General features: G+C 35.9%; 2 protein-coding genes across 4 annotated transcripts in view; one reads left to right on the top strand and one right to left on the bottom strand.

Annotated features, from left to right (window-relative positions):
• Positions 1 to 1,595: 1,595 nt before the first annotated feature.
• LOC123672286 (proton-coupled amino acid transporter 2-like) lies at positions 1,596 to 16,566 on the bottom strand. 3 transcript variants are annotated; one of them, XM_045606340.1, is made up of 8 exons: positions 16,380 to 16,566; positions 14,463 to 14,519; positions 14,252 to 14,402; positions 13,070 to 13,279; positions 11,600 to 11,875; positions 9,135 to 9,316; positions 2,038 to 2,210; positions 1,596 to 1,986 (listed from the first exon to the last, which is right to left on the bottom strand). In XM_045606340.1, the coding sequence occupies exons 1-8, from the start codon at positions 16,439 to 16,441 to the stop codon at positions 1,742 to 1,744; spliced, it is 1,356 nt and encodes a 451-aa protein (XP_045462296.1). In that variant the 5' UTR covers positions 16,442 to 16,566; the 3' UTR covers positions 1,596 to 1,741. The 3 variants fall into 3 exon arrangements, with proteins under 3 accessions (XP_045462296.1, XP_045462297.1, XP_045462298.1); XM_045606341.1 differs by having other exon boundaries at positions 2,038 to 2,108; XM_045606342.1 differs by lacking the exon at positions 2,038 to 2,210 and having other exon boundaries at positions 1,831 to 1,986; positions 16,380 to 16,563.
• Positions 16,567 to 17,382: 816 nt separating this feature from the next.
• Positions 17,383 to 25,253, top strand: part of LOC123672285 — a 29,946-nt gene continuing 22,075 nt past the window's right edge. The window contains exons 1-2 of the mRNA XM_045606339.1: positions 17,383 to 17,618; positions 19,993 to 20,377. Of these exons, the coding sequence (XP_045462295.1) occupies positions 17,452 to 17,618; positions 19,993 to 20,377 (552 nt within the window). The 5' untranslated portion in view covers positions 17,383 to 17,451. The remainder of the gene's footprint in view (positions 17,619 to 19,992; positions 20,378 to 25,253) is intronic.

The following is a 25,253-nucleotide window of genomic DNA, read 5'->3' as shown; positions in this document are numbered from 1 at the left end:
TATTCAGAGAGACGCATTTAGGTCGCAAAACTAACCCCAGCAGGTACAGCGAGGGCTAAAAATAGAACAAGAGCATCCTTGGCGCCACATTGGCGCTACATATTGTCATCCTGAAGTCACATCTTAGGGCAAGGAACGGAGACGTGGACCAATCAAGGACTTGGATTGCGCTTTGGTATGCAAAATCCAAAGCGACACTTAACATTCCCAGGAAATCGGGGGTACCATATTCAGTACGCTCGTAGCTGTTACCTTGTAAACACATAACTTGTACAGCCAAATTCAATATATTAGTTAAGAAATCCGGTGTTTCATTATCCCAATTTAATAGAATTAAAGTGGACCGATTCAACCAAAAACACACTGATTGAATACCTTCCTCTTTAATCACATTGGGACATCAGTTCTTAGTATATGTCTGAGTCTACCTAACGCCGCCTATGGCAAACCTATTCTTCCTTGAATTTCATGGTTCTACTTATATCTGCTGAATGCTGATGCCAATTTCATGACTCAAATATTTGTACAAATTCATTTGTTCAATGTCAATGTTGTTGATCTTTAGAGGGCTACTTACTTCGTCATGTATTAAGTCCACGATATGTTTATTTTTAAACCGAACATTTCAGAGACATCATTCAGCAATCCAGCATATATTGTGCCTCTTGTATGTTATCGGTCATAAGAACAATATACCATGCTCGTCCCAAAATGGGGATGCGATAACCTTGTCAGTTGTTTGTTTGGGATTTTGGTCCTTTTTGGACGGCTTTCCTCTCAGCTGGTGTTCTATTTGATTCAGGAATATAGTTTTGTTTATTTTTTTTTGTTTATTTGTGTTTTACCAACTGTAACATATTGATACAAAAATCCTGTTTATTCCGCTTGAACAGCTCTAAACAGCATTCGAAGCGTTGTTGCTTTTGATCAGTGGCAAGCAAGCACGGCACCTTTCTTCAGAAAATATTTCTCATGGACAGATGTTCAAGTAAAATAGAGAATACACCACATTCACATTGATATCTTCAACTTCACCGCTTTCTTACGCAACTTCAATTTTCGATCGCTCAAAACCATTTCGTACCCTTTTTGATGTTTTCTGAAACAACTGCCGAATTTTGGAGACCAGAGCATTCAGAATTGTCGGTGGTTGTTCGACCACTCCTACCACCTTTTTACCGTTGTTGTCGATCGAGTCTGAATAACAATTATCAAGCCATTGCTTTGCTCGCATAGTATTTTTTCCATAAAACAACACTGTATTTCCAATACACATGTTTTATTGTTTGAAGTAAATAATTTTTGTAGTGATCTATATTTAATATCTCGGTACGGACTTAGCTCTATGTTCCGCATTTTTTGATGCTTGGTACTAACTAACGAGAATTTTCGAACTTACTATCAACCCAGACTTAGTACCTTAGTATAAACAACATCAAGCAATTAAGTGTGCTAATGAGTAATACGTATTGGAATATTTTAGTTCTTAATAAGTAGTATTTTCCAAATTCCAATGTTCATTATTTTCCCAACAAATTTCGTATTGAGACATAAATATTCTAAAGTAAATGCGAGATATAAAGGAAACATTGCAGTGGAAATATATGTTTTTATTCAAAATTACCATTCAAAACAAAAGTATATAATGTGCTATGCTGTAGAATTGATTAAATATACGTTTAGAACGGTTTTAGATCGCGATCTCTGTCAAGTTTTCAACTGTTCTTTCATCGATTTCGTTTCAGTGAAGACTCTCCATAAATTTCAGAAAGATTTCGTTACATGCCGCATATGTTCCTGTTACAATTCCAGTAAAACCTATTGCTAAGATAACAATGTTCTTGAATATCCCAAAGCATCCGATGGTCTCATAGAAAGTTACCAGTTCCAGCAAAGGTGGAAATACCAGTGCTAGCGAGGTACCACCAATTGCACCGACAAGGGATATAAACTCTCCAAGATAAGGTATCGTTTCAGCGAGGATATCTGAAAGCTCAATGTAGTAAGTGGGTCAGCGTAATTTTCAATTCTTCTTACAAGCTATTGCTGATAAGAACGTCTTGAATAAGACTTCAACCCAATATTGAAACCGGAACGGTCCAAATTTTCTATATATCCATGGAAACATAATCATGAATGCAACATACATTTGTAGAATGTAGGTGAAAGCAACAGAGATTGCTATGAGTATTACAACTAATTGAGCTAAACTGAAATGGAAATTAATTTTTAACACTAATATCCAGTATTTGAAAACTCTATCGAATAAGCTGATTGGTTTATACATCATAATCATCATCATAATCATAATCAAAATTACCGCAAGAGGTTGCTTTGTCTTACTATATAATCCTATACGTTGAATTTATTTGAATTGGGAAGATTCTTTCTGCGCCTATTTTTCTGAGAAGAATTAATGATTGTATGATGATTTTTTTTGTCGCTCCATGCGAATAAAAATATCGGGATCTGTTATTTCGGGGTTGAATAATTCCAACACAAAAATATTATAACTGAGGGGATCTAAAATCTTATTTCAGTTTATTCAGTTACCCATAAATATAAAGGGTTTTTTAATAGGAATGATACAATTTGAAATGGTTTTAATGATATAGTATATATCCAAAGTCTCTTGAAGGAAACCAGAATATTTGTAGTATACAATGGTTGTCCAAGTTTTCATCAATTCATCTTTATTGGCGAAAGTGTAGATGACGTGAATGATCAGTGCTCTGATATAAGTGCTGATTCTGAAGTGAAAAATACAAAAATTTACAAATTCTTCAAGTGTTGTACAAAGAAAACATGCTCAACATTAATATGCAAAAATTGTGGTGGTGCATATCACGATTCTTGTGCGAGAAAACTAGTAAACAAAACAGGTCTGTCATTCCTGGACGCAACGTATGTGAAATGCTGTGAAATGGAGGAACTAATATATAATTCCAACGGAGGCCGAGAAAATGAGATTGAATCGAACCAATCAGTAAACATCCGACTCAAAGAAGAAAACATCAAAATGAGGTATGAAAAACAGATACTCCAAGCTGAAATAAATCACTTGAAATATTTATTGAATGAACAAAAAGAAAACAAAGAACGGCTTTTAAATGAAATGAATGATAAGAACCTAATTCTCAGAGAGAATAATAGATTTTTGATGGAAAGAATAACACAAATGCAGACTGAAATTCCAATAGTTAATATAAACAGCAATCAAGAAAAAAATCGTCCTACTATAAACATCGAAAAACGAGAAAATATTTCATTATCAAAAACTCCAATAATTTTGAAAGATGATAAGCCGGATAATCAGATGTCAAGTAACATATTGAAGAATGTAACATACAGCAGCATAATGAGTACAACACCGATCCAACAGGTGTCTACATCCTCATTACAGGCATCTAGAAAAGATACATCAAATGACAGTCGACAATACAAAGATGCACGCTCAAATATAAACAAACAAGACATAGTGGAAGACAAACTGGAAAGTCAGATACAAGAAAAGGAATTCAAAAAGGTTACATACAAAAAGAGGAGACCAAAAAAAAATTTAGGAACAGCTGAAATTAGTGAAGATGAAACTAAAAATGGGTTTTCTGGTGGAGAAAGAAAAGTCTGGCTTTATATATACAGAGTCAACAGAGTAACGACAGAAAAAGAAATAATTGAATATATCACTAAAAAACCTGGATTTGACAAATATACAACTAATGTAGAAGAAATTCCAAGTGATGAAGATCAATTGAAGAGATTCCTTGTTACGGCCCCATTAATAAAAAAGGATATAATGTATCAACCAGAATTTTGGCCCAAAAATGTCGGTGTTAAACGATTCGACTTTGAAAAAAATAAGAAATTTTTGAGTGAAAGAAGCGGAAATTTTCAGAAAAGCATTCAAGAGTCCTAAGTTCGAGTACTAGGAATAAAAATGTAGTGGTGAAAAATAAAAACAGAAAGGAAGCTAATATTTGTGTTATTCATCAAAATGTACAGTCAATTGGCAACGTATTGGACAGAATTCAAAGTTTCATTCATGGAGAGGGAGAATGCGAATTCTTTATGGTAACCGAGCACTGGAAAACTGTGGAGCAGCTGAAAACGATATCAATAAATAACTATGATCTAGCAGGACAATGGTGCAGGGGAGAAAACCAACATGGAGGAGCTGCAGTTTATGTTCGACGGGGAGTGAAACATATACATAGAAGTGAGCTCAGTAAGTGTTCACAAGGTGAGATGGAGTGTGCAGTGGTAGAATGTGAACTTCACAACAGGAAATACATACTGGTATCAATCTACAGACCATGTAATGGGAATAAGGAAATATTTTTTGATCTGCTTGAGGGTTTACTAATTGCTATAAATAAAGAAAACAAAATCATAATAATAGGGGGTGACTTTAACATTGAACTCAGAGAAGAAAACAGGTTTAGGACTGAATTGATATCAATTTTTGACTCGTTTTCATTGGTGAAACATATCTCTGAGGATACTAGAATAACCCATAACACAAACAGTTGTATTGATAACATATTTTCAAATTTAACAGAAACTGTGAATAGCTCCATAATTTTTAATCATATTTCTGATCATAGTGCGCAGAAAATATGTTTTAAGGTTGAAGTTGATAAGTATGTTAAATATAAACAAATTAGGTTATATTCAAATGAAGCTAAACAAGATTTTTTCAATGAGTTAGGTAACCAGAATTGGTTAAATGTTTTTAGTTTTGAAACTGATGATGTGAATGGACAGTGGAACTGTTTTTTCACAATATTCTCACACATTTTTGAAAAGTATTTCCCTAAAAAAAAAATGATAGTAAAAAATGAAAATTCAAAAGAAAAGTTTTATGATAATCCTAAAATTTCACAGTCCAAACATCGTTTAGATGTGCTATTTTGTTTGAGTAGCCATGATGTAAGATATAAAACTTTGTATAGAGATGAAAAAAGAAAATATGATGATATCTTAATTCAATCAAGAAAAGAATATTATAATAACAGAATACTGGCATCCGACAATAAGAATAAAAGCATGTGGAACATTTGTAAACAAATTCAAGGAAAAATATCTGATGGGACAGAATGTCGAATAAATGGTTCCCCAGAGTCTATTTCAAAAAAATATAATGAATTCTTAATAACCATAGTTCCAAACCTATTAAAACATTGTCATAAGTCAAACTTTCATTGTGATGTTAAGACTGATACTTCGATGTACTTGAAACCCTTTCTCCCATCGGAAATTTCAGATTTATCAAATAAGTTGAAAAATAAATATAGTAGCGGTATTGATGAAATTCCGATAAACATTGTAAAACTTAGTATAGTTTATGTAAAAGAAGTTTTATGTTATATTATTAATAACTCTTTCAAATTTGGAATATTTCCTGATCAACTGAAAATGTCCATGATAGTGCCAGTTTTCAAGTCTGGAGATCCAGGAAAATTGGAAAATTATAGACCAATTAATCTGTCAAATAGTTTTTCTAAGATCTTTGAAATTGCAATGGCCACTCGTCTTATCAAGTATTTTAATGATTGTGACCTTTTCAGTCCCACTCAGCATGGATACTTAGGGGGTAGATCAGCTCAAACTGCGTCTTTTCAGTTAACAACCAATATTTTGAAATTCTTGGAAGAAAATAAACTTGTTGCAGGTCTATTTATAGATCTCTCAAAGGCATTTGACTGTATTAATAGAGACTATATGATCAAAAAATTAGAACAATATGGAATAGTGGGAAGTGCCCTGAGCTGGTTTGCCTCCTATCTGTCCAACAGGTGGCAGTGCGTTAAAATAACAAAATGTAATGAAACTCGCTTTTCTGAATGGCTAAGTAATGAATTTGGTGTTTTCCAGGGTAGCATCCTAGGGGTGATACTTTTCTTAATATACATAAATGACCTGAGTGATGTAACAAATGAAGTAGAAGATTCAGAAATTATAAATTTTGCAGATGACACTAATATTCTGGTGGCGGGACAGAACACTGAAAGCTTGAAGGAAAGGTGTAGTTCATTATATAGTTGTGTAGAGAATTGGTTTTCGAAAAATGGTCTGGTTATAAACACGAGTAAAACTAATGTCATTGTATTCAGAGCGAGCAATTCAAAAGAAAAACCTGCAGAAGTAAGTCTTAACAACCAAGCCAATACCACTGTTGAGAATACTAAATTCTTAGGAATAATAATTCACGAATTTCTGAAGTGGAATACACATATTAATGATCTGTTAAGAAAATTGAATAGGATGATCTTTGCCTTCAGAGTGGTACACAAATATATAAATGAAAATGTTAAAAAAATTTTATATTATGCTAATTATGAATCTTTATTAAGATATGGTATAATATTTTGGGGTGTGAGTACATCTGTACAATCAGTATTTATAAGTCAGAAAAGAATACTTAGAATATTTTTGAATATGGGGTACCGGGATTCCTGCAGGGGCAAGTTCAGGTCATTGGGGTTACTGACAGTTTATGGTCTATATCTGCATGAGTGCCTTCTCTACCTACACAAAAACAAAGTAGAATTTCTTAGAAATAACACTAATTTCACATACAATACGAGAACGGCCAATATAAATTATCCACAGCATAAGTTATCTCTAACAGAAAAAAATCCATCCTATATGTGCATTAAAATCTTCAACAGTTTGCCAAATGATCTTAAAATAATACAAAATTACAGACTTTTCAAATCAAAAACCAAGACATTTTTAATAAATCTTGAACCGTATAATTTAGGGGATTATTTCATGTAGTTGTAAATTACTTAAGGACACTGTTTCATTTCATGTTTTTCCTAGTGTAAAATTTAATTTGAAATAAAGAATGTATCTATCTATCTATCTATCTATCTATTGCCTATCAGTAACTTCTTTTGAATAAACCCCTGGAAAACCAGATTTGGTTGTTTCTATTGGCTAAAAATAGTCCACGTTCCGCTGGGTGCCGATTTGGCTACTTTCATTGGCTGCAGCTACGCATATCTATCACGTCTTTATTATCTCTTTAATAATTCGCATAGACCAATAGACAATTAAAATGAAGACCTTCGTTATTTTTATTATTAAAATCTAATCAAACACCGACGAAAGATTCATTGAGAAAATGAGAGAGGTTTTTAATGATTTCGAATAAGACGTTTGGAAATTTCTGTGGCATACTCGTAAGTTATAAAACCGATGGAGAATATGTTGCGATCAAAGCTACAGTTACTTTCAAAGTCCATAATGATACGTCGAGTTCTGAAAAAAATAATTTCGCATCCCAAGGACCCTCATCCCACTGAAGAAAAGATTTTAGGTGGAATTCGAATAACATAGTAGCATTAACATCAAAAGCTATTCACGTCACGAATCATCTGAAAGAATCGACATCTGATTCCAATACAATCGCATAAATAATATTTTCAACTAGATGCTTTCAAAAACGCGCGCCCGTGGTTGCAGCATAAGGTCAATATTATTATTATTATTTGAATTGGGGTCATTTTGGCTCGGTAAGCCTTCCGGGAACTGCGACCATGAAGATCTTTTGTTCTCTACCTTACTCATTCATGGAAACCCAGGCAGGTTGTCAATGACGTTAATAAAACTAACAACCTCCTTAGGGGCCTTGGCCGTTACCTCTCGAGTATCCAGGTTCGGCTTCTCCATATGAATGGTTCTTAGGCCAGCCAGCTCTGGACACTTACATACCATGCGTTCGGCTGTTTCTGCTTTTGATCCACAGAGCCTGCAAATCTCATCTGTTGATTTTCCCATACGGTACAAATGATGTTTGTACCGACAGTGCCCCGTCAGCAGTCCCACCATCACCCGTAGCTCGGGTCGTGACAGCTTCAAGAGCTTTCTGGTGTAGGTAGGTGAAATCATCACGAATTTCTTGGCCTGAATAAGTCCAGGAGTGTTTGTCCAGTGGGTTGTCCGGTTATTCAACTCCCATTGTTGGACCGTTGCCTTATATTGGTCTTTTCTTAGCCTACAGAAAGGCTTAGGTCCAGAAGGTGTTAACCTTGATGCACTTTTTGCAGGTTCATCGGCTTTTTCATTTCCTTCAACAACACAGTGCCCTGGTACCCATAGTAGAGTCACTTTATTGCCTCTGGCTAATTGCTTTATGGTGTTACGGCACTCCCAGGTCAACAGAGACACCTGGCAGTACGATTCCAGGGATCTCAGCGTGTTCTGGCTATCCGTGGTGATGTAGACATGCGCCCCCTTGTGGTTCATTTTAAGACACTCCTGAGCGCTTACGTAAACAGCCAGTATCTCAGTCTGTAAAATAGAGGGTTCACTTCCCAGGGCTTTAGAGGTCCTCAGTTTAGGTCCATATACCCCAATGCCTGTACATCTCTCTGATTTTGATCCATCGGTGAACCATATGGATGACTTTTTGTCCAAACGATTTACGAAACTTATTGCACTAGGACGGTCAGTTATGACCGTTTCAAAGGGCGTTTCAAAATCGAATATGGTTGGCATAACATCCGATGGTTTTGCCAAGAGGTTTTAATCTAGTTTATTCAATATCGTCAAATGTCCAACCCAGTTTCCAGGTAGGAGCTTTCCATTGACGGAAATTCTTATTGCTTCCAGCAGGCTACATTTCCTCGCATGTATAAGGTCAATAATCTGGATAAGCGTTTTCATGGAGTAGTTGAAGACAGACATTCGTGTTCAATAGATTATGACATTTAATAAAAAAAAAGATTCACGTTTCAAAAATGTTAAATTTTTTCACCAAAATAGTGCTCATTTGTGAATACTGTACTCTGTTGGTACTAGTGGTACCGGTTCTCTTGAATCGAGTGAAATTCACATTCAATTTACAAAACGACAAATAGCGAGTCGATATATAGCATAACGTACTGAATAAGACAAGAATGACATAGAAAATGTCAAAAATTAATGCACAATGAAGCTTAAAATCCTTCAAAATCTTAACATGTAACATTCCTGTTAAAATACCCTATACCTTAGTCCTTATGCAAGCGGTACCAGATACCCTCAATTTGTCAATTGTGAACTCATTCGGCTGACGCAGAACTGTTACCAACTCTCTACAACTATTACTCTCGGAAATACTACGAAAATCAATCGTGAAAGCTTACATTTCTACTTCTGCTGGTAGATTAAGTGTCACACTTGCTTTTATATCTTCACCCCATCGAATGTATGACGATGCTCCAACCACTGTATTCATAACGATGACATACGTCATACCAATGTTCATCACACCATACCAAGTGTTGAAATGTTTAGGATTCTTCATTTCGTTGTACATCGGAAGAACCTAATAACATGAAATGTTTATCAGAATTTTGTTGGATTGAAACGTGAGAGGTAATCATCTTATTTTCCCCCAACTAACAGTAACTCACAAAAGCTGACGATTTTTTAAATGCCTTATTTTGATTTATTTGTTATTTCTGGTGAGTTTGTGTTATTAGGTTTACGTTCGACCATGGCAACACGCGTACGCGGAATAAGTTGTTCTCGATGTAATAACAAAATTGTTAGACACTATGATCCTATCGAATGTATAAATTGTGAAAATTGTTTTCATATAAGTTGCCTAAACATTTCTATTGATTCTTTCAATGAAAAGCGAGCAAACGGACGAATTAATGGGTGGTTATATGCAAGTTGCCAGTTAGTGGATGCTTCAGGATATTTTCCACCAGGATCCTCTGAAGAGTCGACAGGGAGTGGGAGTCAACTGATGATTATCTTTCGTTCTGTGATTACCGTAATGGTCGGCCCATCTGCTTCAAATGCCTTGAGCAGTGTCCCCAAGAAACAACTTTCTTATATACATGTGTCTAGACTGAGTCCTGCAATATCTATAGCTGATCTCAAAAAATTTTTGAATAACACGATTCCTAATTTTGTCTGTGAAAAGCTGAACTCCAAACAACCTGAGGTTTATGCTTCCTTTAAGCTGTCACATCCATCTGAGTTTCAATCCCGGCTACCGAATCCGCTTTTTGGCCGGAAGGTATCACAGTAAATAATTTTTTCGAAAATCACTCGGTACAGCAATCAGGGCGAAGCAATAGCCCTCCAGAGTCAACCTCAGCAAACAGGTTCGCCATGTAAAGTCCATATCGGATCGTGGAGACGACGAAAGTGGTGATTCTATCAAGTTCAAATTGATGCAAATAAATGCGCAAAGCATTGCCAACAAAATATCTTCTTTTGAGGTTTGTTGAGTTCTTTCAGCCATGATATACTGAGTGTGGCCGAGCATTGGTGTTCTTCTGTGCGGTTACCCTACATGTCACTGGCTGATTATCAGATAGCTTCTTTTTATACCAGACCCAACCATGAACATGGTGGTGTTGTTATTTGTGTGAAGTTAGGAACTCAAGTGCATCAGCTTAATGTGGCCAAATACTCGGTGGAAATGGACTGTGAACTGTGTGCAGTTAAGATAAAATTTGGTGAAAATATTTCTGTGTTATTAGTGTATATTGACCTCCTTTATTTGATTTTAACTCTTTTATTATTAAATCCTTGTAATATGTTCTTGCACTGTACTGTCCCTAATGTAATTTTCTTGTGTGGAGACCTCAACAAAATTATCTCTCTCTGTCAACACGATCTAGATCTTTGAATGACTTGTTTTCATCTCATAATTTATTTGTTACCTCGAAAGAGCCAACTAGAGCTGTTACTAATATGAATGGCCTAACCTCCTCCACAAAGGTAGGTACTACTGCAACAGTAAACATAAGAGATGCTCTGACTTTCATGGGTATGAAACACACCATACTGATACCATAATCTTCCTTAGACATCGTACAGCTAAATATGAATCCTCATCAAGCTTTATGGGCATTAAATTGTACAACCGTTTGCCTAGTAGGTTGAAATCAATGAAAGGAAGGTCTTTCAAGCGAGAAGTAAGGTTACTGTTAATTAAAGGATGCTACTATAGCGTTGATGAATTCCTTAAGGATCCCATTCATTAAACTGAATTGTTTTTTTTATATACTATTTTATATGACTTATCCTATACATTTCTTAAATGTCGGAAAGGATCAATAAACTTTATTATTATTATTACCTCGGTGGTGTAAACATCTAAAGGACAGAATTGAATGAGCCCATTGTGAAACCATTGAATGCTAATAATTTTACCTGAACCGAATCTGGAAAAGATAAAGGAAAAAAGAAATTATCAGATGAGTGAAACTTTTGACAACTAGGCAATTTCCAAGGAATAGCTACGAAATATTCTTGAAATAAAAACACTTTGAGAAGGTTTCACTTTATATTTTTATATATTCTCTCTACAGTGACTAGAAGACGACTGAACTCCCTCATTGTGAAAATTTGAAACAATGCAAATATCTCCCAATAAATGACCATGCTATGGAGCCGGAATATTGGAAAAATATATTTAAACAATCCTATATTAAGGTTTCTTTATTGAATCGATTGAATTGCGATTTTGAAATTCATCCTTCTTAAAGATATGTTTTCAATGAGCTCACATGAAGTCTTTTTGTTTCAGTAATGAAATGAAGTAAAATATACTTAAAATAATAAAAGAATACATGAGAAATATTACCAATCCGATAGCTTCGAATGAAAATATTGCAGTTCCAAAGAACAAGGGTATTTTGTGCCAATCTGCAATCAGAGGCAATCTCCACGGGTCCGGTATATCCACAAAGTTGTAATAAAGAGTGATCAGCAAGCCAGCGAATGTAAAGATATTCGCCACTAGTGAAGCAGGAACTAGCACCCTTAGATTATTCATCAAAGTCAAGAGCCAAATCGGTAGAACAGTGAACAATATTAACAATCTCGTACTGAAGTCATGAATACCGTATATCGCTAAAATCTGAAATAGAATCACTGCGTTTAATGAGTTAGAACTGTACTCTGAACTTTGTCTACAGTACGACAAATAGTGAGTCTATTAACTGGATAATGTTTTCCATGATTTTGATGAAATGATTTTTCAATTCCTGATAATACAGAAATTTCTTCTTCCGATGAAGAATCTTGCAATCGTGTGTAAAAAATAATAATTTTTAGTGAAACTCGTGTTAAGCTGGAAATATTTGGTATATAAGAGTAACTATGTAAAAAAGTTATCGAGGGTATTATTATAAAGCAAGGAAAAAGAATATTGCACATGCCCTCAGGAGAAGTGCTAACCGTAGACACGTGTTCCGGGCTTTGGGCCCTCATCAGTACGGTGAAAAAGTGTTAGATGAGCAACACTTGAAGCAAAACAACAAACAAACGGAGTCCTCAACAGAAGCCAGCAAGGAATTCCTTGCTTTATAATAATACCCTCGATAACCTTTTCACATATCATTATCAGGACTGGGGTTTCATGCATGTAGCTATAGCTTCCCACGTGGTGATGTAGGTTGTTGCCCGAAAACTATAGCTACATGCGTGAAACCCCAGTCCTGGTAATGATATGTGAAAGGGTTATCGAGGGTATTATTATAAAGCAAGGAATTCCTTGCTGGCTTCTGTCGTGGACTCCGTTTGTTTGTTGTTTTCCTTCAAGTGTTGCTCATCTAACACTTTTTCACCGTACTGATGAGGGCCTAAAGCCCGAAACACGTGACTACGGTTAGCACTTCTCCTGAGGGCATGTCGAATATTCTTTTTCCTTGCTGTTTCCGTGTTGTTTTTCGTCTTCGTGAAATACATAATTATTTTATCCCTCTTTCAATGAGGATAATATGGAATTCTGTTTAAATTGGTTGGGCTGCCATGTGTTATTTTTTATACACGGCTTAGTAAAGGTGGTTTGGAGATTTTTATTGCAGGAAATGTTGAAAAACGCAGCGAAGCGGAACAACCTTATGTTTTTTTTTAAGAATCAGGTATGAAGTATGAAAAGGTGACCAGCAAACTGGACCGAATTGCCGCCACTGAAATAGAAATGCCTGAAATGGTAGCTTCACTGTTTCACCCCTAACACCCGCTTTGTTCTTTGGTTTCATTAATGTCATATTGATATGTATTTAAAAAAATTACTAAAATTATCGTTTTAATATGTATTATTAATTACCTTTTCTAAGCTCTCCCCGATAAAAACCAAATATACACAACAGAATCCCATCTCAGTAATGATCAGAAAAGTATTCACAAGTCTTTTCATGAAGAAACAAAGATTCCTCGTTCTTTCAGGACCATCCATGAATCCTACCATCACGGTTTCTGCGTAGTCCGGTTTCACATTGTAATCATGGTTAAAAGCTACTTGATCAGCTGCTTGCACCTAGGAAAATTCATGTCGATTTCGATCGGAGAATGGAATTTTTAGTATTGTTAAAAACTACAAACTACTAGGCAAGATTCAAAGGTACATTAAGACATAGTCTACTTTTTTACTTTCATTAGATGTATGGACATACTGGGTTATTCATGTCATGGTCCGGATTTCAGTCCTACTTCAATGACATATGTCAAACAGAACTGTCATCCGAAGCGTCACATGGTTAGTTGAATTTGACAAAATGGATCGTTTATCGTGTGAAAATTGTAAAAACTTATGATTCTGTGGTAAGTACCTACGTATCATGCATTACGCACGGATTATGGTCGACATAATCGTCCATTTGAGCGTAGAATTGATGAAACAGAGAAAAAATTCGAAGAGAACAGATCTGATACTAATGTCTCAAGGTCTACACATAAGCGAAATGCACGCTCGACTGTTTTGAAGATCGTCTAAATTTATCAATAACATTTGGGCCTCTCTTTTGGCACGCTATGGCGTATTTTACATCTGGATTTGCATTTCCATTTTTATAAGGTTCAGTTGACCCAAAAACTGAAGCCATCTGACCATGGAATTTGTAGAACATTTGCCGATTGGGTTCTTGAACAACAATGTTTGCATGAGCATTTTTCGGATCGAACTTTCTTCAATGATAGAGAACATTTTTTACTCGATGGCTATGTGAACAAGCAAAATGATCACATATGGGGCAGTGAAAATCACCGTGTAACATCTGAGAGACCATCAAATCCATAGAAAGTCACTGTACGTTATGCAATTTGGTATGGTGGAGTGATTGCTCTTATTTCTTTGAGAAAAAAGAGGTAAACTGTCAATTCTCTCCACTATAGCCAAATGATGACGGTATGTGTGTTTTATTTAGGTTCACTTTCGAAACACAAAATGGATAACCCTTTACAATTGGAAGTTGGAATATCCAATGCAAGGCTTTTGTTTCGTGAGACTCACCAGTTGGTGTTGGCAATACAGATTAAGGAATCCTAAAAAGGTTAGACCAGCAGGTCCCATGACCAAACCTCCGTTTTTCATCGCATCTCCCATGGCAAAAATTCCAGTTCCAATATTCCCTTTTACATGATGCATCAAAGTTGCACAATATCTGAAAATGAACTCTTATGAGTTTCAAATATTCCCGACTCCGAAATTATGATCAGCCTACGAAGTTCCTGGTCTGTCTCTGATTGGTCCTTGACGCCCTTTGACATATGAGAAGATTCTGCAACAAAATTGTTGGTGAAAAGGGGCAGAGGTTGGTAAGTGAACATTTAAAATGTAGCAGGAGAGGAATTCAATAGTTCTCACGAATAAGCGACGTGAAAAAATAAATGAAGATCATAAATTTTGGCCCATCAGAGTCAGAAAGAAAATTGGATTATTCTGCTAAAATAAAACTGAAATTGGGGAAAAAGTGCATTCAACGAATTAGAAAGTAGGTATTTTGAAAATGAAACTTGACCTTAATTGGTCGACGAATGTTTGAGCTGAGAATGGAGATATTGGTTAGCTTAAGTTTTGGTTGGACTTGAAATACGACAATGGCAGCGTTCGAAAGAGGGAACTGGGAGAATCGGAAAAAAGGCAGTATGGCTCAGATACACAGTTGTGTGCGAGAACCGGGCTTGAAGCAAAACAATTTTCAGTGAAGTTAGTGTTTTGATTTTCGTGACTAAGAAGACAGAAAAGACAGAGAAACAGAAAATTGGTAGTAATCAGAGAAAAAGAAACTCCTAAAAGTGCTGTGATTAGATATCTATAAGGAATTAACAGAGTTTTTATTATTCCAAAGAAATCCAAAAAATCGGATTTTTTGCTTGGGTATCACAGTAATAGGATAATTTTCAGAATAGCTAGGAAATTCAGGAGAAATTACATGATTTATAGTACGAAAAGTGATATCTAACATTATTCTAACCTTTTGATCTAGGTATATCTACATCCAGCTCCACAGGGTTAGTCAATTTTAAAACTTTATTTAGGCTACTTTGTCCTTTGTGAAAGTAGTAGTATTTAGTCAGAGTCGTAATAAAGGATTTTCCAATAGGACATTTTATTTTGAATAGCCCGTTATCAGGTTATCTGTGACTTGAAGCTGCCATACATAAATGGTAGGATACACACTCCAATAAAACATTGAAATTGTTAAAACTAACTGCAAAAATGGTAAAAATTATGCAATCATAGTTCGCAAAACTAAAGCACTTTTCGGTTTTAGTGAAGCACCTTCTCGACTAGCAATAGTGAAATTAGTGAAAAAATTTGAGCTGTTGGGGCAAGTGATGTGTGGAATCAAAACCGTGCGCGTCGCTAAAGACCAACTCAGACTATTGCTGCTGTAACGTGTAGAGTTGAAGAAAAGCCGATTCCTCGGCAATCTTAGGAATTGGGCATTCCACAAACAATATTTCATGGCCAGAATTGATATTGATGTGAACGAATTTTATTTTCAACAAAACGGTGTTACGTGACACACAAGCAACGAAACAATCGTAATTTTGCAAGGAAATTTTGTTGGCTGTGTTATTTCTCGAAGAGATGATCCCAAATGGCCATCGAGATCTTATGATTTAACACCTCTAGACTTTATCTTTGGGGCCACATGAAAGATAAGGTCTATACCAATACTCCACAATTGACTCAAGATCAAAAAAAGCAAATTCATGAAGTTATTGAGGGCATACAGCCGCAAATGTAAGAATTGGTCATGAAAGGATATGCTGTTGAAGCTGTCGCCGTGGCGGCCATTTGGCTGATATCGTTTTCTATCGTTCCTCCTCTTCATAATGGAATGAATATCAAAATGAAACCTGTTATTGAAAAACCCTTTATCTCTTTGTTAATACTTCTACTTTTTTAATTTTATTGACTTTGATTAGATGAAAATAATCCAAGTCAAAAAAATTATAACAAGTCGTGTCCATCTTAAAGGTGGGCCGAACCTCTCTCTTATGGAAAGAATTATTTAATCTCCTTGAAAGAATAATCACACCTTTGGTAAGTGGAAGCTCTGAGCTACCAAAAAGTGCGTTTATCATAGAACTATTCAGACTGTTTTTATATTTAATTTCAAATAACTCACTTGGTTGGCGAGATACTTCTTGATGGTAAACTACTGGAAACACTTATTGGAGTTCTGGACATTTTTAATGCTGTTAATTCCCTTATCTTTAGGGTAAAAATGCAAATTATGATGAATCATACATTATTTTCACCTCAAAGAATGTTATGTCAACGTAACGTAGGAACACAGAATAACATTGAGAAAAAACTATAGAGTAATATTACTTTGAGCCCTGGGAAAAATACTTCGAAGTACTTCAATTGAAAAGTTCGTTGTATAGCGATGGAGAACATTCAGAACACTGGATTAGCGTATTTTGCGGTTTGAATTTGCTTAGAGAAATTAGACGTTTTTGAAAGATTTTAGAAAGAATTTCGTGTTGATAGCATCATCTGAACCATAGCAAATGATGGAGAATAAGAAAAATTAGTATTTCAGTGAGATCAGTCCGAGTTGAAATTTTCAATATAACATAATATAATATAGTAACATATTCTTGCCACATTCTAATCTTATGTAGTATTTCCAGTCGTTTATTCAACATTGTATACAACAGAACAATTGAAATGGAGATTTGCAAAAAAAAGCTCAATAGATGTTATTTGAAATACCTCATGCCACTATTCTTAGAGATAAGTAATGTTGTAAATGATGAAGATTTTCGAATTAAATATTTTGTATTAGATTAACGAATAAATTTTGGTTTGATGCAACGTTTTTTAACTACAGAGTTTTCCTTCGAAAAAAAAATGTATATGGAATAAAGATTTCAAGACTCTTGCAGAATTTGTGTTGAAACCATCATTAGAATCATAAAGAATATCAAGGATGCAATTAGCGCATAAATGAATGAGCACTCAAAAGCTCCCTTACTTCACGTTAGTCTCTTCCTTATTTTTCAAAAATATCACATTACTTGTAAGATATTTGGCCTCTTTGTAATTGCAAATCAAGTTTTTGTTGAAAAAAAAATCACGCTGATCACAGAGGCCAAATATTATCAAAAGATGAATTAGTTCGATTATTGATATATTTGACAGGAATTCCGATAGTAGTCAAAACTCACCATTTTCATTCGAATAGAAGCAATATGGAGGAAGATAAAAGGAGGAAACTTTCAATTTCACCTCAAGGAACATTGGAAATTTCGATGGGCAAGAAGAATAGTGATGATGAATTATCTACTGAAAAATTTCAAGAAACTTTCGATTTGGAATCTACAGACCTAATGGAAGTAGAGGAAGACAAGATATTCAAGTAAGATCTGAAATAATTTGATTTAAGGATAGAACGAGTACTCTCTTTCAATGTCGAAGTGGGGATGGTCAAAGTTGCGGTCTGCACTAGAACTGCGGCTTGATATTAGTCGTTCTCCAACAACGGGATAGGTTTACAATTTGAAAATTCATTGTATACGAGCAATTTTAAGATTTGATGGAAAAAAATACTAGCACTTTTTTTGTGAGGATGAATAACTGATTTGAAAATCTCTACGAAAGTAAATACATGGAGAACAAAAACAAATTAAAAAAAAATGCTAAATTCAGGGAAAACCTATTTGAATTGAATGTTCGAAAAGGAACTTAGTTGTGTCTTTCATGGTCGAGAATGAATTCCTCGCATACAAAGAGATAAAATTGTCGTAACCTATCCCATGGTTGGAAAACGACTAATATTCAAGCAGCTGCACTAAATCAGGCCGCAACAGTGGCCATCTACTGGATCATTTGAATAACGTTGAATATTTTTTCGAATGTATTTACCAAACCTCCCCTAATGAGCGGTTCACAATGAAGTCCCGTATTTGCGAAGCCTATAACTTTTGATAGGAGATCCATAGAGTGCTCAAACTTTTTGCATAATATTCCTTATATGAACAAGTTTTTGAAAAAAAAAATATAAGCTTTATATTATAAGGAAATCTGTGGATTTTGTATTATAAAAAATTTAAATTTTCCACAAGAAAGTGGAAAGTAAAAAGAAAACATAGTTTTTTTGTCGAAAATTTAAATTTTCTTATCAATTTCTTATGAGATAAGGCTCATCTTGTCTTAGAAAAAACTCGAGGATGTAAGAAATATCGGCGCTATAAGTATACTTACTTCATATATTAATATTCAAGCCGCAGTGGCCTCAACAGTGACCATCCCCACTTCAACATTGAAAGAGAGCACTCCTTTGTTCGATATCGTATTGCGCGGTTCCACTGGACCATGATATATCCCTGGAATAACGTTGAGCATCCTCTCTTTCCGATTTTTTTTCATTTATTCATTTATTGCTGTCCCTGAAACAACAAATATTTCAGTGCTGGTATCAGAGCCTAAATTCAAGCATTTTTATTTGATAAAAATGTGAATCATTATTATCTACATAATATAAACAAATTCACAAGTATACTTTCATTCCTATTGGAATCCTTCTATCAAACCTGCATTGGTGACAAAAATTTGAACGTTAAAGGAAAATCTTCGGAAATTGAAGAGGACCTAATAAACTTTACAGGTATATTGGAAATTTGCTGCCTGGGTTTTTCAAACTATGTGAGGTTAATCAATAATAGGGATGAGTTTACATCGGTTTGTTAATTTGAAAAAAAAAATTGGAAATAATATGAATTTATTCCAAGGGATTCTAAGAGTATTCACCTTGAGCTTTCATTTTTCATCTTTTGAATGATTCGCATATATTGAAAGTGCACTATCACAAGAGTGATATATATTGTATTATAAAGGTACATCTTTGCATTTTCGATTTCCGATGAATTAGTACACGATTGTGTATAAAATTTGTTGAGCTTTCACAACACATTTCATAGAATATTCCAACGTAATGAATACTTAATTTCTACTTTAGGAAATGAACCAGAGGCTGAAAAAGTTTTTCTTTGTTCAATGAATACCTAACTCATTTGAGAGATCATTCATTGAAATGAAATTTTCTTTTTCTTGCGAGCTGAGCAGTGACTCTTTATCATTTATCAAAAATAATAAAGATAGCACTAATAAAGAAAGTAAATCCGGTGTCTCCAACTTGACTTGTAATTATTGCCCTATGGTTCACATAGGAGTCATTGGAAGAATAGGAATATCTTTCAAGAAGAGAATACATGATTACCAAAGAAGGTGTACATCTGATAGGTTTTGTAATTTCAACATTTGTGTCATTTAAGAAATTTTAGACGAAACAATTTTTACTTTGTTTTATTTTAAGGCTCATTCTCATGGTTATAGTACTACCACGATATTGTGATAGTGATAGTTACTATCGCAGCAACTATCACCATGTAAATTATTCGATAGTTACTATCGCAATAGTTCCTATAACCGTGAAAATGAGCCTTTATATGTAATGAATTTCTATCAAGTAAGGACCGAATCCATTGAATATCGTTGTACGGTTTATCGAACCAGTTTTTATACCAATGTAACTCTTACTTATGCTATATCAAACACAAACATACAATGATATATCAACAAAGGTGATCACAACAAAATATTAATCGTCCAAATTAATTGTGGAAACAAACATGATGTTGAAAGCCTGGAATTTTCCAAACCTGTTAAAAAATCACCGGTCAGCATTGAACGTGAGTGATTTGTTCATAATTATCCTTCATTTTGCTTCTAAGGTCAGAATTCACAACGATGGAATCCAGCAGAAAAAATACAAATTTCGATATTGATCCAAACGATGATGGAATCGAACAGTTATTCAAAGCCTACAGATCCGAAGACGAGGAAGATAATGATTCAAAAGAGGATGATGAAGTAGCAAGTAAAGGAATATGTTACGAAATTGCTGCAAACCCGGATTTGGTTTGTAGAAAAGGCGTCTGTCGACCATCGCCACGTGTGAAAGAAGAAGTGTCCGAAATTGGAATAGATTATACAGTGAGGAAGAAAATATGTCATCGTCCTGAGAACTACGGACTTCTCACTTGTATCAACCGACCGCCTGACAAGAAGAGGAAATTCGGAACTGAAGGAATGGATTCATCGAAATGCCAGACTATAGTAAGAATATTCAGTATGCTGATTTTACAGGGTGGTACAGACTTAGTTTAGAATAATGTCGGCGTCGGATAGACCAACTATTTTCATGAAAAAAAAATTCATATAAATGTAGGATCCAGTTATTGTTCCCTGTAAATAATTGCGATGGTCAACCGGATGCTTGGAGACCTATTAGTTTCTTCGAGTGTCGAGGGCATGACAGTTTCAATGAATTTACAGGGAACGAATTGTTATTGTACGTATAATGTAAAAAAGATGTGTAATTCTTCGAGGTGTCGAAGATATGTCATGGAGTTGTAAATCTTGAAGAGATTTATTGGGGGGTTGAGAAAGTTCGAAGACAACACGGTCGTACCAGATGTGTCACATCTGTGTATCAGGTTCTAGTCCCTCGGGAATATTCGATTTCCAGGAATCCGCGAAGATCTTTGTGGGCGGTACGGCAAAATTCTTATTGGACTAGGGGATGGTACTTTCCCTAAGGGTGTGGTCAAGCCGAAAGAAGGGAGGTCGATATTCGAGACAGGGTAAGTTCCAATCGTCAGAGAGTCAGTTCAAATTAAGCTGAAGACGGGTGAAGTTCAACTTAATCCGAAGACGAGTCAAGTTCGAAACTTAACTTAACACGTAAGACGAAAAGACGTTTCGCGGACTAGATTAAGACGAGTCGCGAACAAGTTAAAGGCGAGACTACCGAAAACTTGAAGTACGACGAAGACGTGATAATCCAAGACGTTTCGAGTAATTAAAACTAGAGTTAAAGACGAAATTCAGTACCGTAGTGAGAAACTTGTAATTAAGACGTAATTAAGATCTTCTCAATACTGAGTTTGTACTGTATAATTGTGGCTTTGTAAATAGATGTAAATAATTCAAAAGAGTTTAATTATTACAAATCCAACAAAGTCACGGAGAAAGAGACGAAAGGCCAGGTAATCGAATCATACCTCTAGACGATCGATCAACCAAGCCTACATAAACATCATCCTAACCTCAGAGTAATAAACATAGATAGAGGGAGCATATGTCATTTTCAGTAAGCAAATTTTGTCCCCAACATGAACTATCAAATTTGACATGGAGCGCGCGGAAATAAAAACATATCACTGATAAGTTATTTCACTCAATTCGCGAGTTTCTCCACAAAGAACGCACTTCTTTTTTCCCATAGTGAATCAACGTTTCATATTTACTCAAAATTTATTATAATAATAATAATAATAATAATAAACTTTATTGATCCTTCCTGACATTAAACAAATGTATAGGACAAGTCATATAAAAATAGTATACAATTTCATAGAGAGAAAAAAACAAAAAAAAAAACAGATTCAAAGAATGGAGTCCCTAAGGAACTCTCCAACACTATAGTAGCATCCTTTAATCAATAGCAACTTTACTTCTCGCTTGAAAGACCTTCCATTCATTGATTTCAACCTACTAGGCAAACGGTTGTACAATTTAATGCCCATAAAGCTCGGTGAGGACTCATATTTAGCTGTACGATGTTTGGGGAAGGCTATGGTATCAGTATGGCGTGTTTCATACCCATGAAAGTCAGAGCATCTCTTGTATTTACTGATGTTAAGGTGGATATAATTGAGGCAATTAAGAATGTAAATACATGGGAAGGGAAGCATACCAAATTGACCGAAAATCGGACGACATGAATCGCATGGCCGAAGTCCGAAAATAAGTCGTACGATACGCTTCTGAGAAATGAAAACTCGACTTGACACCGTCGAGGAGCCCCAAAGAACCACATTGTAATTTAGATGACTGTAAACCATGCTGTAATAAATAGTGAGTAGCTCCTCGACAGGAAGACAACTCCTGAGACGCAATAAGGCATAGTAAGCACTGTTCAGCCTCCCACAAACATGATCAATGTGGAGATGCCACCTAAGGTTTCCGTCCACATATAAGCCCAGAAATTTCACGTCGTCGGTCGCCCTCAATTCTTCCTGTTTGTGTTTTATAATGAAGGGTTCGACACTCGGGTTATCTTGATTCTGAAACCTAACTATTACCGACTTCGTCATATTGAGAATAAGTGCGTTTCTGTGGCACCAATCAATGAAATACTGTACTATCGTTTCGCACAGCGACTTCAATTCCTGCAAACTTTCCGCTCCAATAGCGATAGAAGTATCATCAGCGAACACTATGAGAGTATGGGCTACAACGTATGCAGGCAGATCATTAATAAATAATAAGAACAGAAGCGGGCCCAGTACAGATCCCTGAGCGACACCCATGTTGTTGGTGTATTCGTCAGATGAACCGTCATTCAATCTCACATAAACTTTTCGATCAGATAGAAAACTCTTGACCCAATCAAGAAACACGCCCCTGAATCCCATCTGATACATCTTATTCAAAATGAAGTCATGTTGCAGCGTGTCGAATGCCTTCGACAGATCAAAAAAAATACCTGCCACGTAGTCACCGCCATCCAGGCAGCTGTAAACATACTCGAAAAATTCACAACCGGCCGATTGTGTCGACCTGCCATGCCTGAAGCCATGTTGTTGACTCGATAGTATGGAATACTTTGTCAAATAATTGTACATGCGATTATATATGACTTTCTCTAAGATTTTTGACAATTGGCTAAGGATGGAGATAGGTCGATAGTTTGTTATATCTTGTGCGTCACCCCTTTTATGGACTGGTATAATCCTCGCCAATTTGAGGATAGTTGGGAAGTGACCAGAGGACACTGATTCATTCAGCAGAGCAGCCAGGGGTTCAGATATTAAAGGAGAAATGAATTTCAGGGCCCTGGCAGATATCATATCAGGACCTGCGCTACTACTATTCTTCAGACAGCAAATGGTGGATGAAACTTCCTCGGCAGTAGCGGGAAAGAAGAAGAAATTACAGTTTAGGGAAGTCTGCAAGGTGCATGAACCAGACAAGAAAACGCCAAAATGTTTAAGTATAGAGACAACATTCACTTCAGTAAAATATTCGGCAAAAGCCTCCGAAACCTTCTGGGGACAGGAGATGAGTTCCCCATCGACCCGTAGTGTAATCTTTTTCTGAGATTTAACTTTGATGTTTAATTCGTTGTTTACTAATTTCCAAACTGTTTTGCAAACGTTATCGGAATTAAGTATAATTTTTTTATTATAATTCAATTTAGAGTGTCTTAATAATTGGTTGTACTCAGTCTTTGCTTTTTTATATAAGTATGAAGTCTCAGGAGTATGCAAGTTTTTAGTGAGCCAGTGAAGGTTCTTCAAATTGTCTCGGGCTGAAATTATCGTTTTATCGATCCAGCCGGGTTTTTGTTGAGAAGATAATAGATGTACATATTTAAGTGGAAAAGCTGCGTCAAATGCGGACTTCAACAAAGTAACAAAATTCTCAAATTTATCTTCAAGTGTGAAAACAGAATGAAGCCCCTGAAAATCGGTACTCCCGATCAATGAATAGAAAGTCTTCCAGTTATTATCCGACATAGTTCTTATCATTTTTCCTCTAGGGGCACAGGACTCACAGTGACGACATATATATTTCAGTAAAATTGCTCTATGGTCACCAATGAACGCTTCGAACACAGTTGCATTAATAAGCCGCAAGTCGGCACTAGTAGCTACATAGTCAACCTTTGTGGAAGAGGTTTGGCCATTCATATTAGTAACAACTCTAGTTGGCTCTCTCGAGGTAACCAATAAATTATGACATGAAAACAAATCATTTAAAGATCGAGATTGTGTTGACAGGGAGAAATAATCTATGTTGAGATCTCCACACAAAAAAATTACATTAGAGACAGTACTACAGTAAGCAAGAACATATTCCAAGGATTTAATAAACAAGTTGAAGTCACCTGAGGGAGGTCTATATACACTAATAACACAGAAAGTATTCTCACCAAATTTAATCTTAACTGCACACAGTTCACAGTGCATTTCCACCGAGTATTTGGCCACATTAAGCTGTTGCACTTGAATTCCCAACTTGACATAAATAACAACACCACCATGTTCACGGATGGGTCTGGTATAAAAAGAGGCTATCTGATAACCAGCCAACGACATGTAGGGTAACCGCACAGAAGAACACCAATGCTCGGCCACACTCAGTAAATCAGGGCTGTAAGAACTAAGTAAAACCTCAAAAGACGATATTTTGTTGGCAATGCTTTGTGCATTTATTTGCATCAGTTCGAACTTTTTTATTTGCATCAGTTCGAACTTTTTAGAACCGCTACTTTCGTCGTCTTCACGATCCGATATGGACTCTACAATGGCGTACTTGTTTGTTGATGTTGACTATGGAGGGCTATTGCTTCGCACTGGTTGCTGTTCCGTGAGGTTTACGAAAAAATTTGTTGATTGTGATACCTTCCGGCCAGAAAGCGGGATCCAGTAGCTGAGACTGAAACTCAGATGGAAATGACAGCTTGAAGGAAGAATAGACCTCAGGTTGTTTCGAGTTCAACTTTTCACAGACAAGATTAGGAATCCTGTTATTCAAAAATTTCTTGAGATCAGCTATAGACGTTGCAGGACTCAGTCTGGACACATGTATGTAAGAAAGCTGTTTCTTGGGGACACTGGTCAAGGCATTTGAAGCGGATGATCCAATTATGGGCCTATTATTTCTAGGATTCTTTTCAACACGAGAGACTTCGGCTTTTGATCTACGTTTAGATTTATTAGATTTATTCCCCCTCCCAACAATGACACTCCATTCATGAGGGCCAGAATCCGCCAGCACCGACACGCCGGAAACCGCTCCGGAATCCGAGACATCCCCAGATGGACCAGGATCAAGCGTCGCCACTTCATCTGTAGTAGAACGCTCGCCAGACAGCGAATCATCGGGAACAGGAGCAAGCGTAGACACTCCGTCTGCAGAACGA

The sequence above is a fragment of the Harmonia axyridis genome, chromosome 2 (assembly GCF_914767665.1).
Source record: "Harmonia axyridis chromosome 2, icHarAxyr1.1, whole genome shotgun sequence".
Classification (NCBI taxonomy): Eukaryota; Metazoa; Arthropoda; class Insecta; order Coleoptera; family Coccinellidae; genus Harmonia; species Harmonia axyridis.
This window is presented reverse-complemented; position numbering and strand designations above follow the sequence as displayed.

Bases quoted from the DNA above. Each gene is read 5' to 3' on its own strand.
- LOC123672286 (XM_045606340.1), bottom strand. From the start codon at position 16,441: ATGTCCAGAACTCCAATAAGTGTTTCCAGTAGTTTACCATCAAGAAGT. The intron at 14,403-14,462 runs GTAGGCTGATCA...GTTCATTTTCAG, and splicing joins AGAGACAGACCAGGAACTTC to ATATTGTGCAACTTTGATGC. The intron at 9,317-11,599 runs GTAATATTTCTC...TCATGTTATTAG, and splicing joins CATTCGAAGCTATCGGATTG to GTTCTTCCGATGTACAACGA.